This window comes from Pleurodeles waltl, chromosome 11 (assembly GCF_031143425.1).
Source record: "Pleurodeles waltl isolate 20211129_DDA chromosome 11, aPleWal1.hap1.20221129, whole genome shotgun sequence".
Taxonomy (NCBI): Eukaryota; Metazoa; Chordata; class Amphibia; order Caudata; family Salamandridae; genus Pleurodeles; species Pleurodeles waltl.
The window spans coordinates 24,809,120-24,827,073 of NC_090450.1; the positions used below are offsets into that span (position 1 = coordinate 24,809,120).

General features: G+C 42.3%; 1 protein-coding gene across 3 annotated transcripts in view; it reads left to right on the forward strand.

Annotated features, from left to right (window-relative positions):
- Window positions 1-1,416: 1,416 nt before the first annotated feature.
- The window catches only part of COPS7B (COP9 signalosome subunit 7B), a 41,866-nt gene continuing 25,328 nt past the window's right edge, over window positions 1,417-17,954 (forward strand). Inside the window, exons 1-3 of one of the 3 annotated variants that reach the window (XM_069212872.1) lie at window positions 1,417-1,509; window positions 6,644-6,810; window positions 13,541-13,616. In XM_069212872.1, the coding sequence (XP_069068973.1) occupies window positions 6,652-6,810; window positions 13,541-13,616 (235 nt within the window). In that variant the 5' untranslated portion in view covers window positions 1,417-1,509; window positions 6,644-6,651. Of the gene's footprint in view, window positions 1,547-2,634; window positions 2,728-6,643; window positions 6,811-13,540; window positions 13,617-17,954 lie in introns of those variants that run through there. The other 2 variants (XM_069212874.1, XM_069212873.1) reach the window with 2 other exon arrangements.

The following is a 17,954-nucleotide window of genomic DNA, read 5'->3' on the forward strand; positions in this document are numbered from 1 at the left end:
TCACTACTTCCCATTTCTAATCAACTTATATTCCATTCTATCCCTACTGAAACGACTAATAAATGCATGAGAACTTAAGAGCACAAACTTCCCACAACTAATCCAGAAGGAAATAAAAGGAAGCACAAATCTACTATTTAATTCTAACTTTGGGGAGAGGTGGCCGAGCCAACAAACTAACAGAGAGATCTGAGCCACAGTTGATCTAATGGTCTGGCTCAGATCTTTGAGCCCATGCACAAGGTGAGCCCTGAATATATTTGCTATGTGAAGCACACACAGACATCATGTAAAATGTGATTCAGTCTCTTCAAAATAAAAATAAAAATCTATTTCTTTAGTATGTGGAAGCTTTGATATTAATAGGGCACATTATAGCACTGCACTGAGAAGTACTTAATAAAAGTGATAGTTTTGTACAACAGTTATTCTGAACTCACATATCTGAAAGTTATTCCATACAAGATAAGGGTTTCATACACCATAATGCAACTAAAAGAGTTTTGGTGAAAGAAATATTTGCTCACGGTCACACAATTTAATCATGTAAGCCACCATTTATCAGGGATTTATGGTTTCACGCTGTACAAATCAGCCCGTAAATGGGGTATCTATTTGTCTTTCCTTATGTTAAGGCTTTACTTTTACCTCCCACTGCATTTTTCTGCAATTTTTAATATAGCCCAAGCTCAACCCTAAGGCCGAGGACTTTACATGAGCACTGGTTAAATTACATAAGGTCACATTTACATTTATCATTTATAGGCATTTGGAGAGTAAGTGATTTGACCAGAATCGCAGGATGTTAAGCCAACACTGAGGTTCAACCTTCTTCACCAGTTCCAAAGTTATCAACTGGCCGTAAAGCCACATCCTGGTTAGAGGGAGATGACAGCAAAAGACACATCAAAGCTCGGCTTAAAATGAGCTACAGGTTCCAAAAGAACCTTGAGCTGAGTCAGAGATAGGGTTCAGTCTTGAGACTTGCTGGAGCTTTCAGCAGCTCCCCCACTTCTAATCTTGGGTTCCACGCAGTGTTCTACTCACCATAAAGCACTTCAACACCTCAAGAGTAGCAAGTGATATATCAATAGAATTTACCATTGTAAGTACACAGGTGCACATTTTGATTGATTCAGATTCATAATAAATTACAAATCACAAATACTTTTCATGCTATAGTTCGCTCAGCACTATTTCAACTTTGCAAAATAAGATAGACATTGTAAGAGATCCCGACCGTTGACCCAAAAAAAAAAAGGATGCAATCAGTGCCCTGGTTACCTGGTAATATTCTGTTGTCTGAGCACATTTCAAGATGGCCGCCCCGTTCACGGCCTGAAGGCGGGGCGCTGCCTCCCTCGCGCCCTCCCATTGGCTGCGTCCCACGTGCGCCGCCCGCGCGGTGACAGGCCTGGAACCTTTGTCTTCCGGCCAGGGTTTCCGGGCGGAAGAGAGAGGGCGGTACCCCCGCGCCGCTCATGGCTCCTTGACAACCAGCCCTGGAGAGTGAGAGAGGGGATGGGGCGCGGCGACACGTGGGCAGGTGTGGGGGCGGCCCCGGGGGTCTGGGATGAGGGGCATTGGCCGGCAGGTGGGAGGGACCCTGGGGGCGTCTGAAGGGAGCGATGCTGGGGTGTGAAATAGGGACCATTGTGGTTATTAAGGGGCAGATCTGGGTGGAGGCTCAAAGAGGGGCTGTGGGTGTCCCCCCATGGCCTTATTCGGGGGTCTTGAAGGGGGGAGGGTTCAGGGGTGTTTGGCTGTAGTATGTGGCTAGAATTGGAAGCAGTTTAGAATGGCAAGTACTGGGGTGTGGAATGGGGGCAGCCCTTCGGGTTTGAGAGGGGGTGGGTGGGGTTATAAAGTTAAAAGCAGTGAAGCTCTGCATTGTGGGGAATGACTGGTGGCAGTACCACTGGGGTGACTAAAATGAGTAGGGGATTGTGGTTGCAGGTTGGAACTGAAACAAGATCCAAAATGACATGTCTGAGGTGGAGTTGGGGGGGGGGGGGCTGAAAGGTGGGGCAAAGTTACTCAGATTAATACCATTTGGGCTGAACAGAGAGTCCGTGGGAACTGAAGCAAGGAACATCATTATGATGACTTAGGATGGGGCTTTGGGACATTCCAAAAATTTGCGTTGCTGTCAGAAAGCAGGTGCACGGTCAAGTGAATGCTTTGAAAGCGGGATGTTATGGTCTATATAGAACATTATCCGTTCTTTCACCCTATATTACCTAAACCTAATTTTCCCTTCATTGGTATTCATTGAAAAAATCATGTTTTTTGGATGTTTTGGTGCATTTGATTCTAATCAGTACTAGTGACAGCACAACGATCCAAAAAAAGCACTGGTTTGTTAAACAGATGTCAGCAGTGGAAACAGTATGTCCCAACGAAATGGAGCTGTATGCCAGTCCGGGGAAGGAACTGAATGCAGGGCCTGAAGGGAAAACACTTGGACCGCTGATGAACGATATTGGGACAAGGAGTGATTAACTATTAGAAAGTGAAAGGGGGCTATGAGATGAGTGTAGACCTCTGAATGAAAGCCGTCCGAGTGAATAAAGTAAGGGTAATTGAATCTGAGACTACTGACATTTAAGAACACATTTATCTGTGGGTCTGGGAAAAGAGACACTGGGAAGAACGAACAAATGTTTCAGGATACTAAGTACACGGACCAACTGACTTAAGGTGTTATCATTATTTGAACTGGAGGAGGTGAGAGTCTGATGAAAAAAGCTTTCATGCAGGTGTCTTACCTGCAGTTGTAGTTTTCAAAAAGTTTTGGTCCGCAGCATTGTTATCTTCCACACAATATCACCTCTGTTTTGGGAGACTGGAGATTGCTGTGGTAGTTGTAACCTGGATGCCCAAGCGTCCAAGAAAGGGCCTTATATGAGTGGGGCTGTGCAGGGAAATAATTTTTCTGAGGTTCAAAGTTGCCTTGATGAGTCGAGACCACACCAGTGCACATAGAACATATTGATTTGATCTGTTAATTATTGCCTCGCTTTTATTGGTTCTCTTCTTATGGACTGCTTTTTTTTCGGGTGTTGACAATGCCTAGGAAAAAGTTGGGTGATGGCCCTTTATTGTAACCCAACCAGATCTTGGTAACCGCATACGACTACTTGGGGTTGGTCATGTATCTATAATGGTCCACAATGGTTCAATAATTATACTATAAATTATGCATTCATTCATTATAATCCACAATTGTTCTTTAAATGCTCATTTTTGTTGGTCAGGCCCAAAGTTTGACAGAATTTAGTGCACAGGTAGAGGTAAAGTATTGTAGGTTGACAGTTACAGGTTAATTGGGGTATAAGAGATGCACTGATATGACTAACCAGGCAGTTACTGAGTGTGTAAAAAAGTGAAATGAGGTGCAAAGTATAGAGAAAGACATGAGCTAGAGTAGACAGTGTCCAAATCAGGTAGCAGTATATTACAGAAAGAGTGGAGTTAATTACACGCAGACTCATCATAAGAGACAGTGTAGAACGGTGATTTAAACTGTGATGGGAATGTTGTATAGAAGAGGTACTGTGAAGGAAGCAAAGAGATAAACAAGGACCTGGAGAGTTACTAATAGAGTAGGTTTATGGCAGTACATGCAAGGTTGCCTTAATGATAAATGTAGTGAGAATGTATTATTAAATTTGAGTGGACATTAGATCACTGAGCTAAGTTGTGATAGAAGAGTAGAGAGACCTCGACCTGTACAGCAGCGATGCTCAGGAGCTTTTATTTTCAATTTATGAGGGAACGCTGATGTCCAGGTTTGCTCATCTGGAAGGATATATGATCCTCTTCCTTGTACCTATTCGGAAGCAGGAGTCGTTTTCAGGAAAACGTAGTGGTGATGGCAGCAGGAGGAGTTTGGATCCAGGATGGGGCACTGATCCAGTGCTCATACAGTCATGATATAAAGAGCAAGTGAATGACTCCAACACCACTGGTCCGAGAGATTAAAGGGGCTGATTCAGTTTATTGTAGGTGGATGGACATGTTTAATGTGCTTTGTAGTTGTAGGACAGTTAGCCAAGTTTCAGGCTGATGATCTAGGAAAGGTGCAGCTAGCTGTTCTGCAGCAAATAGCCACTACAGCCTGTTAGGCGTTCACCTGATCTCCATGTAACCTAGATATTGACTGTAGGTCTGCAAGTAGGTTATAGGATCTTCCAGTGCAGTGGACAGTGGCAACCTGCTGCAAAGAGATCGTCAGCGTTCCTTCTTGAGCTCTGCGTTTTTTTTTTAAAAGGAAGATCTTAAATTTTTTTTAAACAATTTCATGCGTGTGGGTTCCAAGCAGAGCTTAGCAGACTATGTGTTCAGTGTTTTTTGGGCACAGACCGAGTAGTGGGTTTGAAGTCTGGATTTTCCAGCAGAGTTTTTTCTTATTGTGCAGAATATGGAGTGCTCCTGAAATAAGTTTGTTTGATAACTGAGTTTTAGGGTTTGTGGTGTGTGTATTCTCTTGTACATAATACAATCAGATGTAAGGATACATCAAGCTTGGGGAGGGGGGGGCAAAACTCTTTCCGTCAAATAAAAAGTTGTGTGGGTTTTGCCTTCCTTGTGAATTGTTTCTGGTTTAGTAATCGTTTCACTTTTACTGTTCTCTTTACTTGGTTTCTACACTGTAATATCACACTTTTATTCACTAGTAATTATCTACAGCACTACAGACTGTGGCAGTGTGTTTCCCACATCCTCTTTGGCCACCCAAAAAAATATTCTTATTGTACATGAAAGATATACCCATGCTTTTTATTTCCTATATTTTGGACACTTTTTTCTGAATGTTTTTAGCTGCCAACCATGCCTTGCCTTAGGTTGTCGAAATTCCAGTGTCACATGAAACTAGCAGATTGGGGATGGTGGTCAGCATTGAGGGAGAAATTGTAAACACAATATCTAACTTGACAAGAAAATTCCTTGACTTCACTGGAATTGTGGCACAGTCCACATGCTTCTACTTTGTTTGTTTATTCATATAAAGAGAGCATTGAAGAAGACATACATTTCACCCCAGAATCTGGACAGTGTACTGTTGTGTCTTCTTTTGACCACACACGCTTTCTTTAGTCTGTTGGAATTGACAGCTGAACCTGAATGTTGCAAACACGAGACATAGATCTCTGCCTCATCTTCCAAAATTGCCTCAACTTGTGACCTTTTATTTTCTCCCATCTACTCCACTCTAGGAGGGATATCATACTGTGACTTTTTTAATGTCCTTGCTGAGTCACATGACAGGGACAGCACACCTAAACTGAGATCAAGTATAGCATGTGTGCTTGGCTGGTGTCTTTTGGTTTGATGGAACTGCTTCCATCACTTTGAAACGTACCTTGCTTAAGTACTTTTTAAAAACAAATGTTTGTTTTGCTTGCATCTCGATTCTTGTAACACTAGCACTAACGGGATCAATGAGCTTGATGTTCTTGTAGGCTAGCAAAGGTGACATGCCTTTCTTTGGTAATTCTACTCATCTTTTTTGCTTGGTCTTGTTTGTTTTGTGATCTTGACCAAAGTTAATCTAAGGTGAAGACCTCTGCCCTTCCATCTCCACTGCATTAGTTCAGGACAATTCATTATCCATTTACTTCATCGTGGGAATAGCCTGATTTTAGGGCTTTTTCATCTTCACTTGCCATATTGCATGTAATGTGACAGGCAAGCCAAAGGCAACCCAAGATAAGAAAACAAACCAGAAAAAGCTGTCACCGTTTATACATGTCCCAATTTAATTAACTAGGATTATACAAATTTCCGAGGTTGTCAATTCTGCGTCTGCCTAATAACATTTGTTACAAATATAGCTACTGCTTCTGTTACATTTCAGCCTAATCTTCGTAGAAAAATGTCATATGCTAGCTCCTACAGTCGCTCATCCATGCACGCTCAATATTATAAACCATATTCTTTGTGCATGACCTTCTCAACCTTGATGGCCTGTTGTGCAATATTGGCTTTGAGATTCCACCAGCTCTTATATTGTTTGAACCGTTGCCCAGGGTACAGCTTTGCCATCTGGCTAATGTTATAACAATTGGTGGTACTATTGCTATAATGTTCCGCCATTGCTTTAAGCTTTCTATAGTGTCCTTTATTGATTCCTGGGATCATCTACCCCATGTGGCCTAAGTCCTCTCTGCTGTTCATTCTGTCATCTCCTGATGATAACCCGTCCACAAGCAGCCACACCATGCAGCCGTTTATTTTTTTATTTAATAAACTTCCACCATATGCTTCAAATCCTCCTATAAAACAAATGCATAACTTCACTGAAGTAGCCATGCATTGGCTTATGTTAATCCATGTGCAAGGTATTAGTTATGCAGTTTCTTCCCACTGCACTTTTTTATTGAATACTCCTCCGGAGATCCCCAAAGGGTTGCCTATCCATCTTTTCGACTTTACACTTGACCCATAACAACGGAACCGGGATTCCAACAGTCCTAATCTTTAGTATACTTTGGGTATATCGGTAGCCTTGCTTTTTAAGTAAAGTGTGCCAAAGAAGTTGATCTGGTGGCAATAAACTGTAGATATTCCATATGAATAATTGGAGAGTTTCTTCTGCATTATTTTCCTCTTGGAATAACTTGTTGTGTATTTTTTACAGGTAGAAGAATGGCAGAACAGAAGTCCTCATCGAACATGTTGGAGCAATTTGTCATATTAGCCCGTTCCACCAAAGGGTCTGCACTTCCAGCTTTGGTTAACCAAGTACTTGAAGCTCCGGGAGTTTACGTGTTTGGCGATCTGTTGGAAATACCCTGCGTGCAAGAGGTAAGAGTGAAGTCCCAAAGTAAAAAAGATGTGCATTCGCCAGAGTGTTCTGTATTTTTTGGCTGCCTGGTGCATAAGAATTTGAAACTGCTCAGCTGAAAATTCCAATCCTCTTCTTCCCTTCCTTGTAGCTGCAAACTAGACACCTTCAACTTGTACTTTAATGCTTAAAACGCACGGGTCCACAAAAGTACAATACAGGATGGCTAAGTAGTTTGACTCCAGATCAGCCATTCACTGAAAGTCTCTAAATCATGTCAGAGATGATCAGGTATTCGAATACGTCCTGGTGAGTTCTAGGCATTATCCATAAAATGTTACAGTTTTCTGTCTAGCAACCCCAGGGTCAAATCAACTGCAGGAGGACCGCTGGTATCTTTAATTGGCAATTGGTAATATACACAGTTCAAATCCAATCACCAGTATGTACAGTTGTATCCTTTTCCTGGCTAGAATAGAACATGTATGAAGAAAATAAGCTTCGAATGACATTCAGATAAGAGTTTCTCAGTATTTTGCGATCGTTTTTGGATGATATTTGAATCATAGCTTGTAAAGTAATTTGTTGGAATTTGCTAGAGCAAATAGGGTAGTTCTGGATGTTGGCTCTTAAAATTTATAAAGATAGGAAGGGCCAGTTATGCATCAGTGTCAATGTCCCAAGAGCAGTGCCTTGACCAATATCTTCATTGATTTTGATATTTTCTTATCTATACACTTCACATTCCAGTTATTGGGTTGATTTAGAGATGTTCCTCAAAACAGCGGAGGCATGTCCACTTTTTGTGTTGTAGAGATGGTTAGTGATTTGCGTCGGGTTTCACATGCTTGCGTAAGATTTACTAGTAGTATGCAAGTTCAGTTGGAGAACTGACTCGTACTTGAAGGGAAATGGTGATATGACTGCTTTGCCCTCCCAGAATGAATCCTTGAACTCAAGGTGTCGTAGGGTGAATGCCTCAACCACACTCCTCCAGGTTCTGCTCACATATGATGACCAGACAATACATTATCTTCCTACCCCTGCAAAGCTGACTAGGTAATGATGGTTTCAAGATATCGAAGTGCATCTCAAAATTCTGAAAACACAACCTGGGGTGTTTGATTACCACAATTTTGAGTGCATTGCCCACTGTGACAGACTTTGACGTGATCAATGCATCTTGTGACTTATTGATGAAATGGCTAACATCTTGAAGGTATGTTTCTGGGATGGAGTCCTGAAACCCATCCTCTTGGTGTGACTTACACAACTGCTGACAGACTCTCGGATTTGGGCCGCCGTTAAGATGCTAACATCCATGCATTACCTCATCCATAGAAAATAAATACTGATCAGATGCATGTCAAAATCACCAGCATAAGGATTGATTTCAGGCTTGTTCCATTGTACATCACTGATACTGAAATGTGAATCATTTGGTTCAAAGAAACAGTCATATAATACATAAAAATATGACCAAAAGGCAGAGAGAAGCCACTAGCGCAGAAAACCGAAATTGGAGCAGTTACATCCACATTGTTAGATTGCTGGAGGGTGTGAAGATGTCTCCGAGACCATAGGCATTTTGCTCCAAAGAGATTTTAAAAAAGTACCCTGTGTTCCATCATGGAAACTAAAAGGTGCCATAGGTGAAAAGGATTATCCTTCACCTGTTACTATTTCAACATTCTGAAATGGTGCTATAACACATGAGGAAATACCATTATAGTACCAGGAAAGCCTCCACGATTCAAATCACCCAGGAACTTGCCACGGAAACTGAATAGCTCAAGACAGGCTTCTTTGTCCTGCAAAAAAGACTGAAAGAAGTGAATCTTGCTTTGTAGGTCAGTCTCATTCCAGGTTCATATTTAGACCCAACACTCCCTTCTTCCATGAATAGGTGCACCAAGAGAGTTTACTGAACATGCCAATGCCAGTAGGACCGCCGTTAAAGGAAATAAATGGCTAGGGGACTGGATATCTATTTTGTAGAAGCAAAGAACTGTAGAATAATATTGAATTAGGTTAAAAGGTGAGATAACAGTTGACTTGTCAAGCCAGATATAAAATCAATCTAGGTTATTGATTATCCTCCACCCATCTATGCAGCCTCCAGAGAAAAACCACAAATCACTGAAGAGACTATAATAGGATTACAATGTCATATGTGTGCCCCTGAAAGTTTAAAGTTAAGCAGCTGTATAAATAAACAAAATATATACAGCTGTATGGAGGGAAAGCACTTTTTTTGTGGAAGCACACAACTTCTACCAAATCCAAATGGGCTCCTGCTTCCCAATGTGAGGGTGGAGCCAAAGCCCGTTCCTTGTGATTCTCACATAATTGGCAACAGCTGCGCCGTGATAAACACTGATTAAGAGTTCACCAAATCAACTAGTTGTTGTGCATTCATTTGGTTATTTTAGGGTGTTCTTTCATTGGCATGTACAAGGATATGTATATAGATAGATCACATCTTTCTGTCTTCACCGAGGTGAGTTCCGATATACAGGACAACAGGAGGCCATCTTGGTGGGCAAAGACGCAAGTCTCAAAGAGTAGTTTATTTTAGAACCATTGGCTGCCAGGGTCAATGCTTCAGTAGGAATTCAAATATTACTAGTTAAATGCAAAGTTAGATGTTAACTCATGATTTATAGACCTGTCCTAAAGCAGGATGATTGTAGTAACAAGTTAGTAGTTGGGCAGGTTACTTATTCATGACAGTTGAGTTCGATTAGATGGGCTGTGTTGTCTCCTGAGGTCTGTCTGTTGATCATGATGACCTCTGACTAGATAGCATTAGTGCTATTTCACTACTACCTAATTAATTTTTAAACAGAGGATAGGGTTGAGAGTAGGATCTGACATTAGCAATGACCGTAGCATGTTTCTTGAGTGGGATTCAGGTTCCCTTTTGGCACTGTATTTCTTCTAATGAAATTAAAGGTGTTTGGGTGCGTAGGTGAAGTATTGCGCAGTACGTTTTCACTTGTTTACTCTGTGTATGTTAACCTCTGTCTTATTTGTCCTGACACTTCATATTCATTTTGTTTTTTGATGTCCAAAGTTGGCACCAGAAATATAATACCAGGATCTTCCGGAATATGGCACCCAGCTACCCCTGTGGCATTCCCACCATACATGTAATAAAGATCCTTTTTGCTCACTGGCATCTCCACCAATTGTCCTACGCCTTGGTGTTTATTTGATGAAGCTCTTCCGGAGTCAAATACCTCTGATTAGTATATTATAGGATGACTCTGTATAAGGGATGCTCCTATACCTTTAGGCCTGTGTGCACCAGCATCTGACACTCCTATCTGATATAACTCTGCCTAGAATCGTGGCCCATCCATCCTGATAGCCCCGTCTTGCATCACACGCATGCATACACTTGATTGGAATAGGATAGATGCTAGAATCCATTCCCCTGGAACCTAGGTGCATTCTGGCAAATCCTTCTTATACTAGTAATTGTTTTGTGCTGCTTCTTTGTTCATTGTGTATAATATCAAATTCCTAAGCAGCAGGTATTGTAGTCTGCTGGTTTCTTTTACCCTAAACTCTGCCTTGCACTCCCCTGTTTAAAGAAATCTGAGAAGGAGTTGCAGTCTTCTTGTCTACTGTGCCTAAGGTTGTCTCCCGAAAGACCAGATGACAAATGCATATTGAATTGTACTTTTGTGCTCTACAAAGGAACAGCCAATTACTTCACCACTAGTGCAAAAAAGAGGTTACACGTGGCCTCGTTCTCTCCTGCCTCTATGATGTGCAACGCTTGCTGAGCCTAGGCTGTTTATCCTGATCATAGCTTCAGGTTCTTTATACTCTATCTTTATCTGACCTTCCAGTATACGTCCTAGGCCAGTCATCTCTAGCACTGGTTTGAAGAAAGACCAGTTGGCCCGGTTCAATGCCTTTTTGGTGTCCAGGCTACAGAGGACAGAAGGTATCTCCTTTTTATATGCATTTTCCACTAAATACACTACATGTTGCACATAATCTTGCCCCTCTCTTCTTTATGAAGCCTACGTGATCTTAGTCTTTCAGGTAAGGCATTGGGTTATCTAGTCTGTTTGGCAAAATCTTAGCAAAACTTTTGGCATCTGCCTTCAACATCACCATGACAGTCTCCTGGGTTATTCATCCTTTCTTTGTTTATTGATCAAGGGGTATGCTACTAACCTGAGTAAAGATATTTGTTGTTGAACAACTGTCAAAGGCTTTTCCAGTTGGGGGAGAAAGGTCTTGTGAAAGAGAACTGTCAATGCCCATGGTTTTGATCTGGTTTGTCTACTGCTTTTCTAATGGGTTTCTCTTGCTCATTACAGAGTTTGGGCAGAGGAATGGTACATTATATTCTGTCACGTAGGCTGCTCTTGTCACCTTATCTTCCTACCCTGGGTGTATGAGCTTTAAAATAATTCTGTAAGAGTGGCCCTCTTACTTTCTTGTTTTTTGCTGCAAACTCACTGACATCTGAACTCATGATGTATGTGTTTTGGCACACTGGATCTGTAATTGCTTTGCAAGCAGTGTGCCAATCTTGTTCCCCCTCCAATCAAAGGTCTGCCCGAGCTTCGGTTCTGTTTGTTCGTAAAACATGCATTTGATCTCAGAGTACTGCTGTCCTGTGACGGGTCTTTGAGAACTGCCATGTTAATCTGTCCTGTCCAATTCCTTCAGTTTTCTTGTTGTTTTTTCCTCAACGTTGTTCCTCTAGCTTCCTGTCCTAACCAATATTTCTATGGCAACCCCACTTACGGTGACTTTTAACGTATTCCAGTTAATTCAGCTGGAGATATTAAAGCTCAATTGATTGAATAGAATTATACTATTTCCTGGGGGATTTAAGCACTGTACCTTGGTGGGATTTCAGCTCTATACATTGGGTCACGACAAAGATTCCCCTTGCTGCTCCACTGAGTTCCTGAGTGCTCCAAAAAGCTTTTCCCATTCAGCTTCCACATGAGCTGATCTGATTTTGGAAATATTAGCTTTATGAAGTGCATCAACAACCGTAATGCGATATATGTGTGTGTGTGTATATGTGTGTGTATATATATATCTATCATTGTCAACTCCTGCTCCGTAAGGGGCCACAGACCCTGCAGGGTGGCCTGGGTTACTGGGGCGAAGCATCCCACAGAAAATATCTCCAAAAAACGAAAAGCCCAGGCACCAGTCCATGTTAAAATCCAAGCATTTAATAGCATTTCTGAGCAGCAAGACAAAAAATCCTGACGCGTTTCGGCAACAGCATGCCTTGTTCACAGGTAAGTAAGAGCAGGTGTGAGTGAGCCAGTGCTCTTTAAATACACAGTCATGTGACTTCAATAACCAAACTCCAACTCCCATAATGCACAGTTCCATATAAATAACTTCCTGAACTGGAGCGCTTAATTTCCATATAGCTGCAATAGCGTCACAGGCACTTCAGTTCACCATATAAATGTTCTTGTGTGCATTAGGTATCCATTACTTGACAGTCCACTTGCTTTTACAGTTGCTGCCCAGCATGATAACAGCTATACAAGGAATACATGAAAAGTAAGAGGAGAGGCACACTGTCTCCCTCCTATCCCTTGCTCACCTCCATCACAATATATTTCTCGGATAAATGCCTTGTTTGCATGAAGGAGAGCGGGTCGGGCCCCTTCCATAAAACTATCATTGTCAACTCCTGCTCCGTAAGGGGCCACAGACCCTGCAGGGCGGCCTGGGTTACTGGGGTGAAGCATCCCACAGAAAATATCTCCAAAAAACGAAAAACCCAGGCACCAGTCCATGTTAAAATCCAAGCATTTAATAGCATTTCTGAGCAGCAAGACAAAAAATCCTGACGCGTTTCGGCAACAGCATGCCTTGTTCACAGGTAAGTAAGAGCAGGTGTGAGTGAGCCAGTGCTTTTTAAATACACAGTCATGTGACTTCAATAACCAAACTCCAACTCCCATAATGCACAGTTCCATATAAATAACTTCCTGAACTGGAGCGCTTAATTTCCATACAGCTGCAATAGCGTCACAGGCACTTCAGTTCACCATATAAATGTTCTTGTGTGCATTAGGTATCCATTACTTGATAGTCCACTTGCTTTTACAGTTGCTGCCCAGCATGATAACTGTCTCCCTCCTATCCCTTGCTCACCTCCATCACAATATATTTCTCGGATAAATGCCTCCTTCATGCAAACAAGGCATTTAAAACAAGAAAAAACAAAGGTTACAAGGACGTTACAGTGAGGTTCAGACTTTACACATATAAAACAATAGAAATTCATCAGTTATGATTATCTCAAACTTTTTAACTCGTTTCTTAAGGTAACTATAACTTGCGGATAGTTATTACATTTCCAATAAAAATATTTCAGATAAAAGCGTGAAACTGGCTGTTTATTATTCTGCTCAATACCGATGCTTCATCTGAATGCTCTGAGGCATATCTGGATGTGGAGTTTTTTGTGGTGACATTTGGAAGAAGTAGTGAGTTCTGTTGTCTGACATGTGCTGCATCGAAGAATTGATCAAACAATACATATTCTGATTGCTTGAGCAGTGCACACTTTCTATCTTCTGTACACTTTCATCCTTAATCCATATACCATGTAGTGATGTGGCATGTAGAGTCACTTGGGTACAACATAAGTGTTGTGTGTTGTGGGAGGATCTGTGTATTTTTTGTGATGGGAAACAAAAAGTTTTCATTTTTGTTTTCTTATTTATTTTTTGTCCTCGCCAGCTTGCTGAAGGCCCCAATGCTGCTTACTTACAGTTACTGAACTTGTTTGCCTATGGGACTTACACAGATTATATAGGTAAGGCCAGGCTTGAGTATTGAACACTTGTGATGTGTGAGGTGGGTGGATGCTCCATGTCATTTATGTGGCTATGGTAAGAGCTTTGGATGGGAAATGGACCATTTGGGCCTAGCAAACGTACTTTGAATGTATTCTCGTCTGCAAATGTGTTAGATAATAACAGTCCCCGTCCTCCCGGCTGTACTAGTGGGATACTGCATACTCAGGTCTTTCTTGTTACTTTGAAATAAAACAAGCATGCAATGTTGGCACCCCTTCAGTTGGAAAACCTCACCGTTCTGAACCAACTCCCCACAGCTCCACTGTAAAAGACTCCAAGTGGTAGCTTCCTCAGCTCTGGGAAGTCATGTCCATATCACCAGTAAGGCCGTGGACCATGGTTCCTGTCTGATAGAAAAAAACCTCCACCCCAGGTCTCTTCTGAAATATTAGAAATCTTTAATCCAAAACAGCAAAACATGTGCTTAAAATTGGTTTAGCTGACATGAGCAGTGATTAGGAAAACAGTACTCCAAGCTTCATCAGAAACACTTGCATGTTACAGGCAGACGTCTCCTGAAAACGAATAGCTATAGCATCCCACTCTCACTTATCAGCGTTGTTGGTAAATCTCCCTTTCTTAACATGACAGGCTTATTTGTAGAGAGCAGTTTCACTCCCATCGGAGGATTCTTGGTGTTGTTGACAGGTTTCAGGTGTTTGTTACCCTGTATTCTGCTCATCCTTGGGCTGATGAAAGGCTAAGTGGACTCAATGAGATTCAAACCCTTGGCAATAAAGTCAAATACAAATTTGCGGGGGATGCATTAGTCCACTCAGCCCACAAACCTGGTGTGTACATGGGCCCCAAATGTAACCTTATCTTCCATCTGCTAGAGAGCTATGCTTGCTGCCTAATCTGGAGTGGTGCACAAGCACATCCTCTGTGAATCTCTAATCTCCTAATTTTCAAAAACACAGTGTAGAGCTTGAACCTTTCAGACCTGCTCCAAAGGATATTTAGTCCCGAAACCAAGATTTGTTTATTTTTTATATTTTATTTTAATTAGTTATAAACCAACAGTACAGAGCAGTCATCATGTGCAAATAGTACAAGTGGTCACATGAATTAAAAAGACCTATCACAATTACTACAGATGGCGAACATCATACCTCCTCCCTAGGTGTATGAATACAAAGCCATGGAGCTCTACATTATAATAGGGGTGGGCATGCGTTGGTCAAAAGCAAATCTATGTAAAAAGGACAGGGGCTGTACAGCAGCAAAAAATGCTTATCCAAGATCTGTGTACCCCAGAAGGTGACATTGTCATTCAGCCTCTAGCACAGAGGCGGCAGGTGGACTGTCTGAGGTGGTACGAAGTAGGTAAGATTGATATAGGCGCCAGATATCTCGGGCCAGCATATAGGGGGGATGGAGCATAGTGTACGTTTCAATCAAACGTTGGATGTTGCCACGTTGCGCAGCCACTCAGCATAAGTGGGGCCCCCAGCATGTCCCCTTTTTGTCTACCCTACGCTTCACTAGGAGTAGGGCAATATCAGTGAAGCGAGAGACCCCACTGTTCTGCTCTTCAAATATCCCAGCCACATGACCCGTGCATCAGGCTCAATGGTAGTTGTGTATAATGTCTTCCACCAGCACCTCGCGCCAGAATCTGGACCTGGAAGGACAGTCCCATGAAAGATGGAGAAATCCTGTGTTATCCTTTCTGCAACGTATGCAGTTGTGGGAGAAAGACAATTTAATCCTACATTGCTGTTGAGGAGTGCTGTAAGCCCTATGCAGGTACTTGTAATGCAGCAATTTGTGCGAATAGTTTATTGAGATTTTGCTGGTTTGTGCACAGCAGTTAACACACCATGCCTCAGGCAAGGGCTCGCCCTATTTAGCCTCCAAGGACATCAGAGATGCCTTCGTCCTACCCCACCTAAGCTGCAACACAATTGCTTAAGGCCTGGCAACTCAGCCTGTAGAGTCAGATGAGGTTATGAGCTATGTAAGTGGTGGGAAGTCACCAGGCACCATTGGAAAGTTGAGTAAGCAGACCTAACAGTGTTGCGCAATCTAGCGTAATTGAAAATATCCAACAAAACTGCTCCGGTGTCCTAAATCTCCTCTCCACATATAACTGCCAATCATCGTCATGGCTATTTTCAACAGGGTAGCAGAGGATTAGACACTATCGTAGCGGCTGGTAAATACATACAAAACAGTCCATCTTTCAGACAGAGGGATCTCCATGCACAGCAAGCAGTGGCTATGTTATGTTATATTGGTTTGTTTAGTGCACTAGTGACGGACACAATGATTACCTTTGGGATATCTTGCCACCATATGGAAAGGCCCGGACTAGGCTGAAAGGGCAACGGTACCCCATCATCCTGATCTTGTTTGGGATTAGGTATGGAATGCGAGCATCTGACACTAGGCAGCGAGCTAGTAGAGGTCAGGGTACGCATCTTGAAACCACCAGTAGCATACGCACGAATCAAGAAGCCCCAAGCTATCCTAATCGGTTTACATGCCGAGATCAGTTTGACCAAGAGAGACTGTAATCTGATAAAAAATGTTTCTTAAGAGCTATGTGAGGTATTGAAATACTAGTAAAGAAATCTAATAATTTAGGGAGGACGATCATTTTGATAAGTGCAAGTCAACCCGTCCGAGATAGTGGTAGTTGAAGGCATGCGTCCTGCCCGGTCTCTCCTCCTGTCTATATTGCCTAGCTAGGGCATAATTCCCCAGCTGATGTACTTCCCTGCCGGCCGGGTCCCGGAACTGCTGCAGCAGCGAATTCTGATCCAGCAAAAGGTTTTTTTTGAGGTTTGTAGTCAATTGAGGCTTCTAGATTTTTTGCGGACAGACTCCTGGTGGTGTAGTTGCTGTTGAATGTCTTTCAGGACTCCAGAATGATTGGCAATAGCCTGTCCATGGATATGGGCATTAGAGGCCTCCCATATTGTTGCATACTTTGGAACCAATCCCACATTGGATTGAAAATATTCTATAATTGCATTCCGAGTCTTGTCTTTCAAGGCTGGATCTAAAAGACAGGAAGCCGGAAAGTTCCAGCATGGCCGGCACAGATGTGAGAGAGTAAACGTCCAGGCAATCCGAATCAGCGGGTGGTCATAAAGCGTGCAAGGTAAGTGCTGACCCCCTGACGCCAGTTTCTTGCGAGGCAAGCCAGTAGTCGAGGCGTGAAGAGGGTTTCACCTCCGGATGTGTTGAACGCCACAAATCAGCTAGACCTTACAGAGTGATGATGTCCCGCAGGACCTTGCGTGATGGAGAGTGGTGTGATCGAACGGTACCCGAGCAGTCCAGCAGTGGGTCAGGTACCACATTCGGTTCCCCTCCCCATACCACTGAGTCCACCCCAAAAGCACAGAACCTAGAAAAGATCTCAAGGAAAAACTTCATAGACATTGGGTGAAAATGTGTTAACCACTGCAAGATGTAAATTAATTATTAAGTGAGGCAACAACAAGACATCTACCTGCCGTGGCTGCACAGATTGCATGTGTTTCAGAAGTCAGAGGAGGGCACATCAGGATGCGCACACCCTTGGAGTAGAAACTGTATGAAGAAAAATATCGGGGAGGAGAACATTTCGCGGAGTGCATGAGTCCAAAATATAAAAAGGCTACGTAAAATGCAAAAAAGGCTATGTCAATCTCTTGGTAGTCTAGGTAGGATAAAACCCTGCTGACCTTACAGAGTGCTTTGAGACTTCTAATGTTATAGGTGAGCCATTAAGGGCGTACCTGCGCCAGGTCATGGAACAAGAAGGAAGATAGGACCACGGAGAGGGCACACCCAGGGATGCACGCAGCAGGTGAACCACTCTAGTGAATGCTAACATTTAACATTGACAAAACCATGAAATAACATGTCCTACTGACAATCTTTTATTGCAAGTTAGAGTTATTCGGAATATACATTTGTGTCCTGTTTGCAAGCACTAACAGTAACACTGACCATAATTTTAAAACGAATAAATGTTAGTACCAGAAATTACCTTGACACCAGGTGTAAAATAACTTATAAATAATTTAAGAACTTAAATGAATTGTAGGAAAGGGAGAACACATCAGAGATTCAAGTAATAAACCTATTAGTCACTTGACTCAACTGAATCAATAGCAGCTACTTTGCAGATGTGAAGATACCTCGCTGCTCTGGGTTCATTCACATTCTCTAAACCAAAAAGATGATTTTAAATAGGAAAACTCCGGTAAACCGTAGCAAACCCACAGGATTAAATAGGTGAAACTGTGCTAACTGTGCTAACTTTGCTAAAGTTTCTCTAGGGAAAAGAAAGTGCCAGA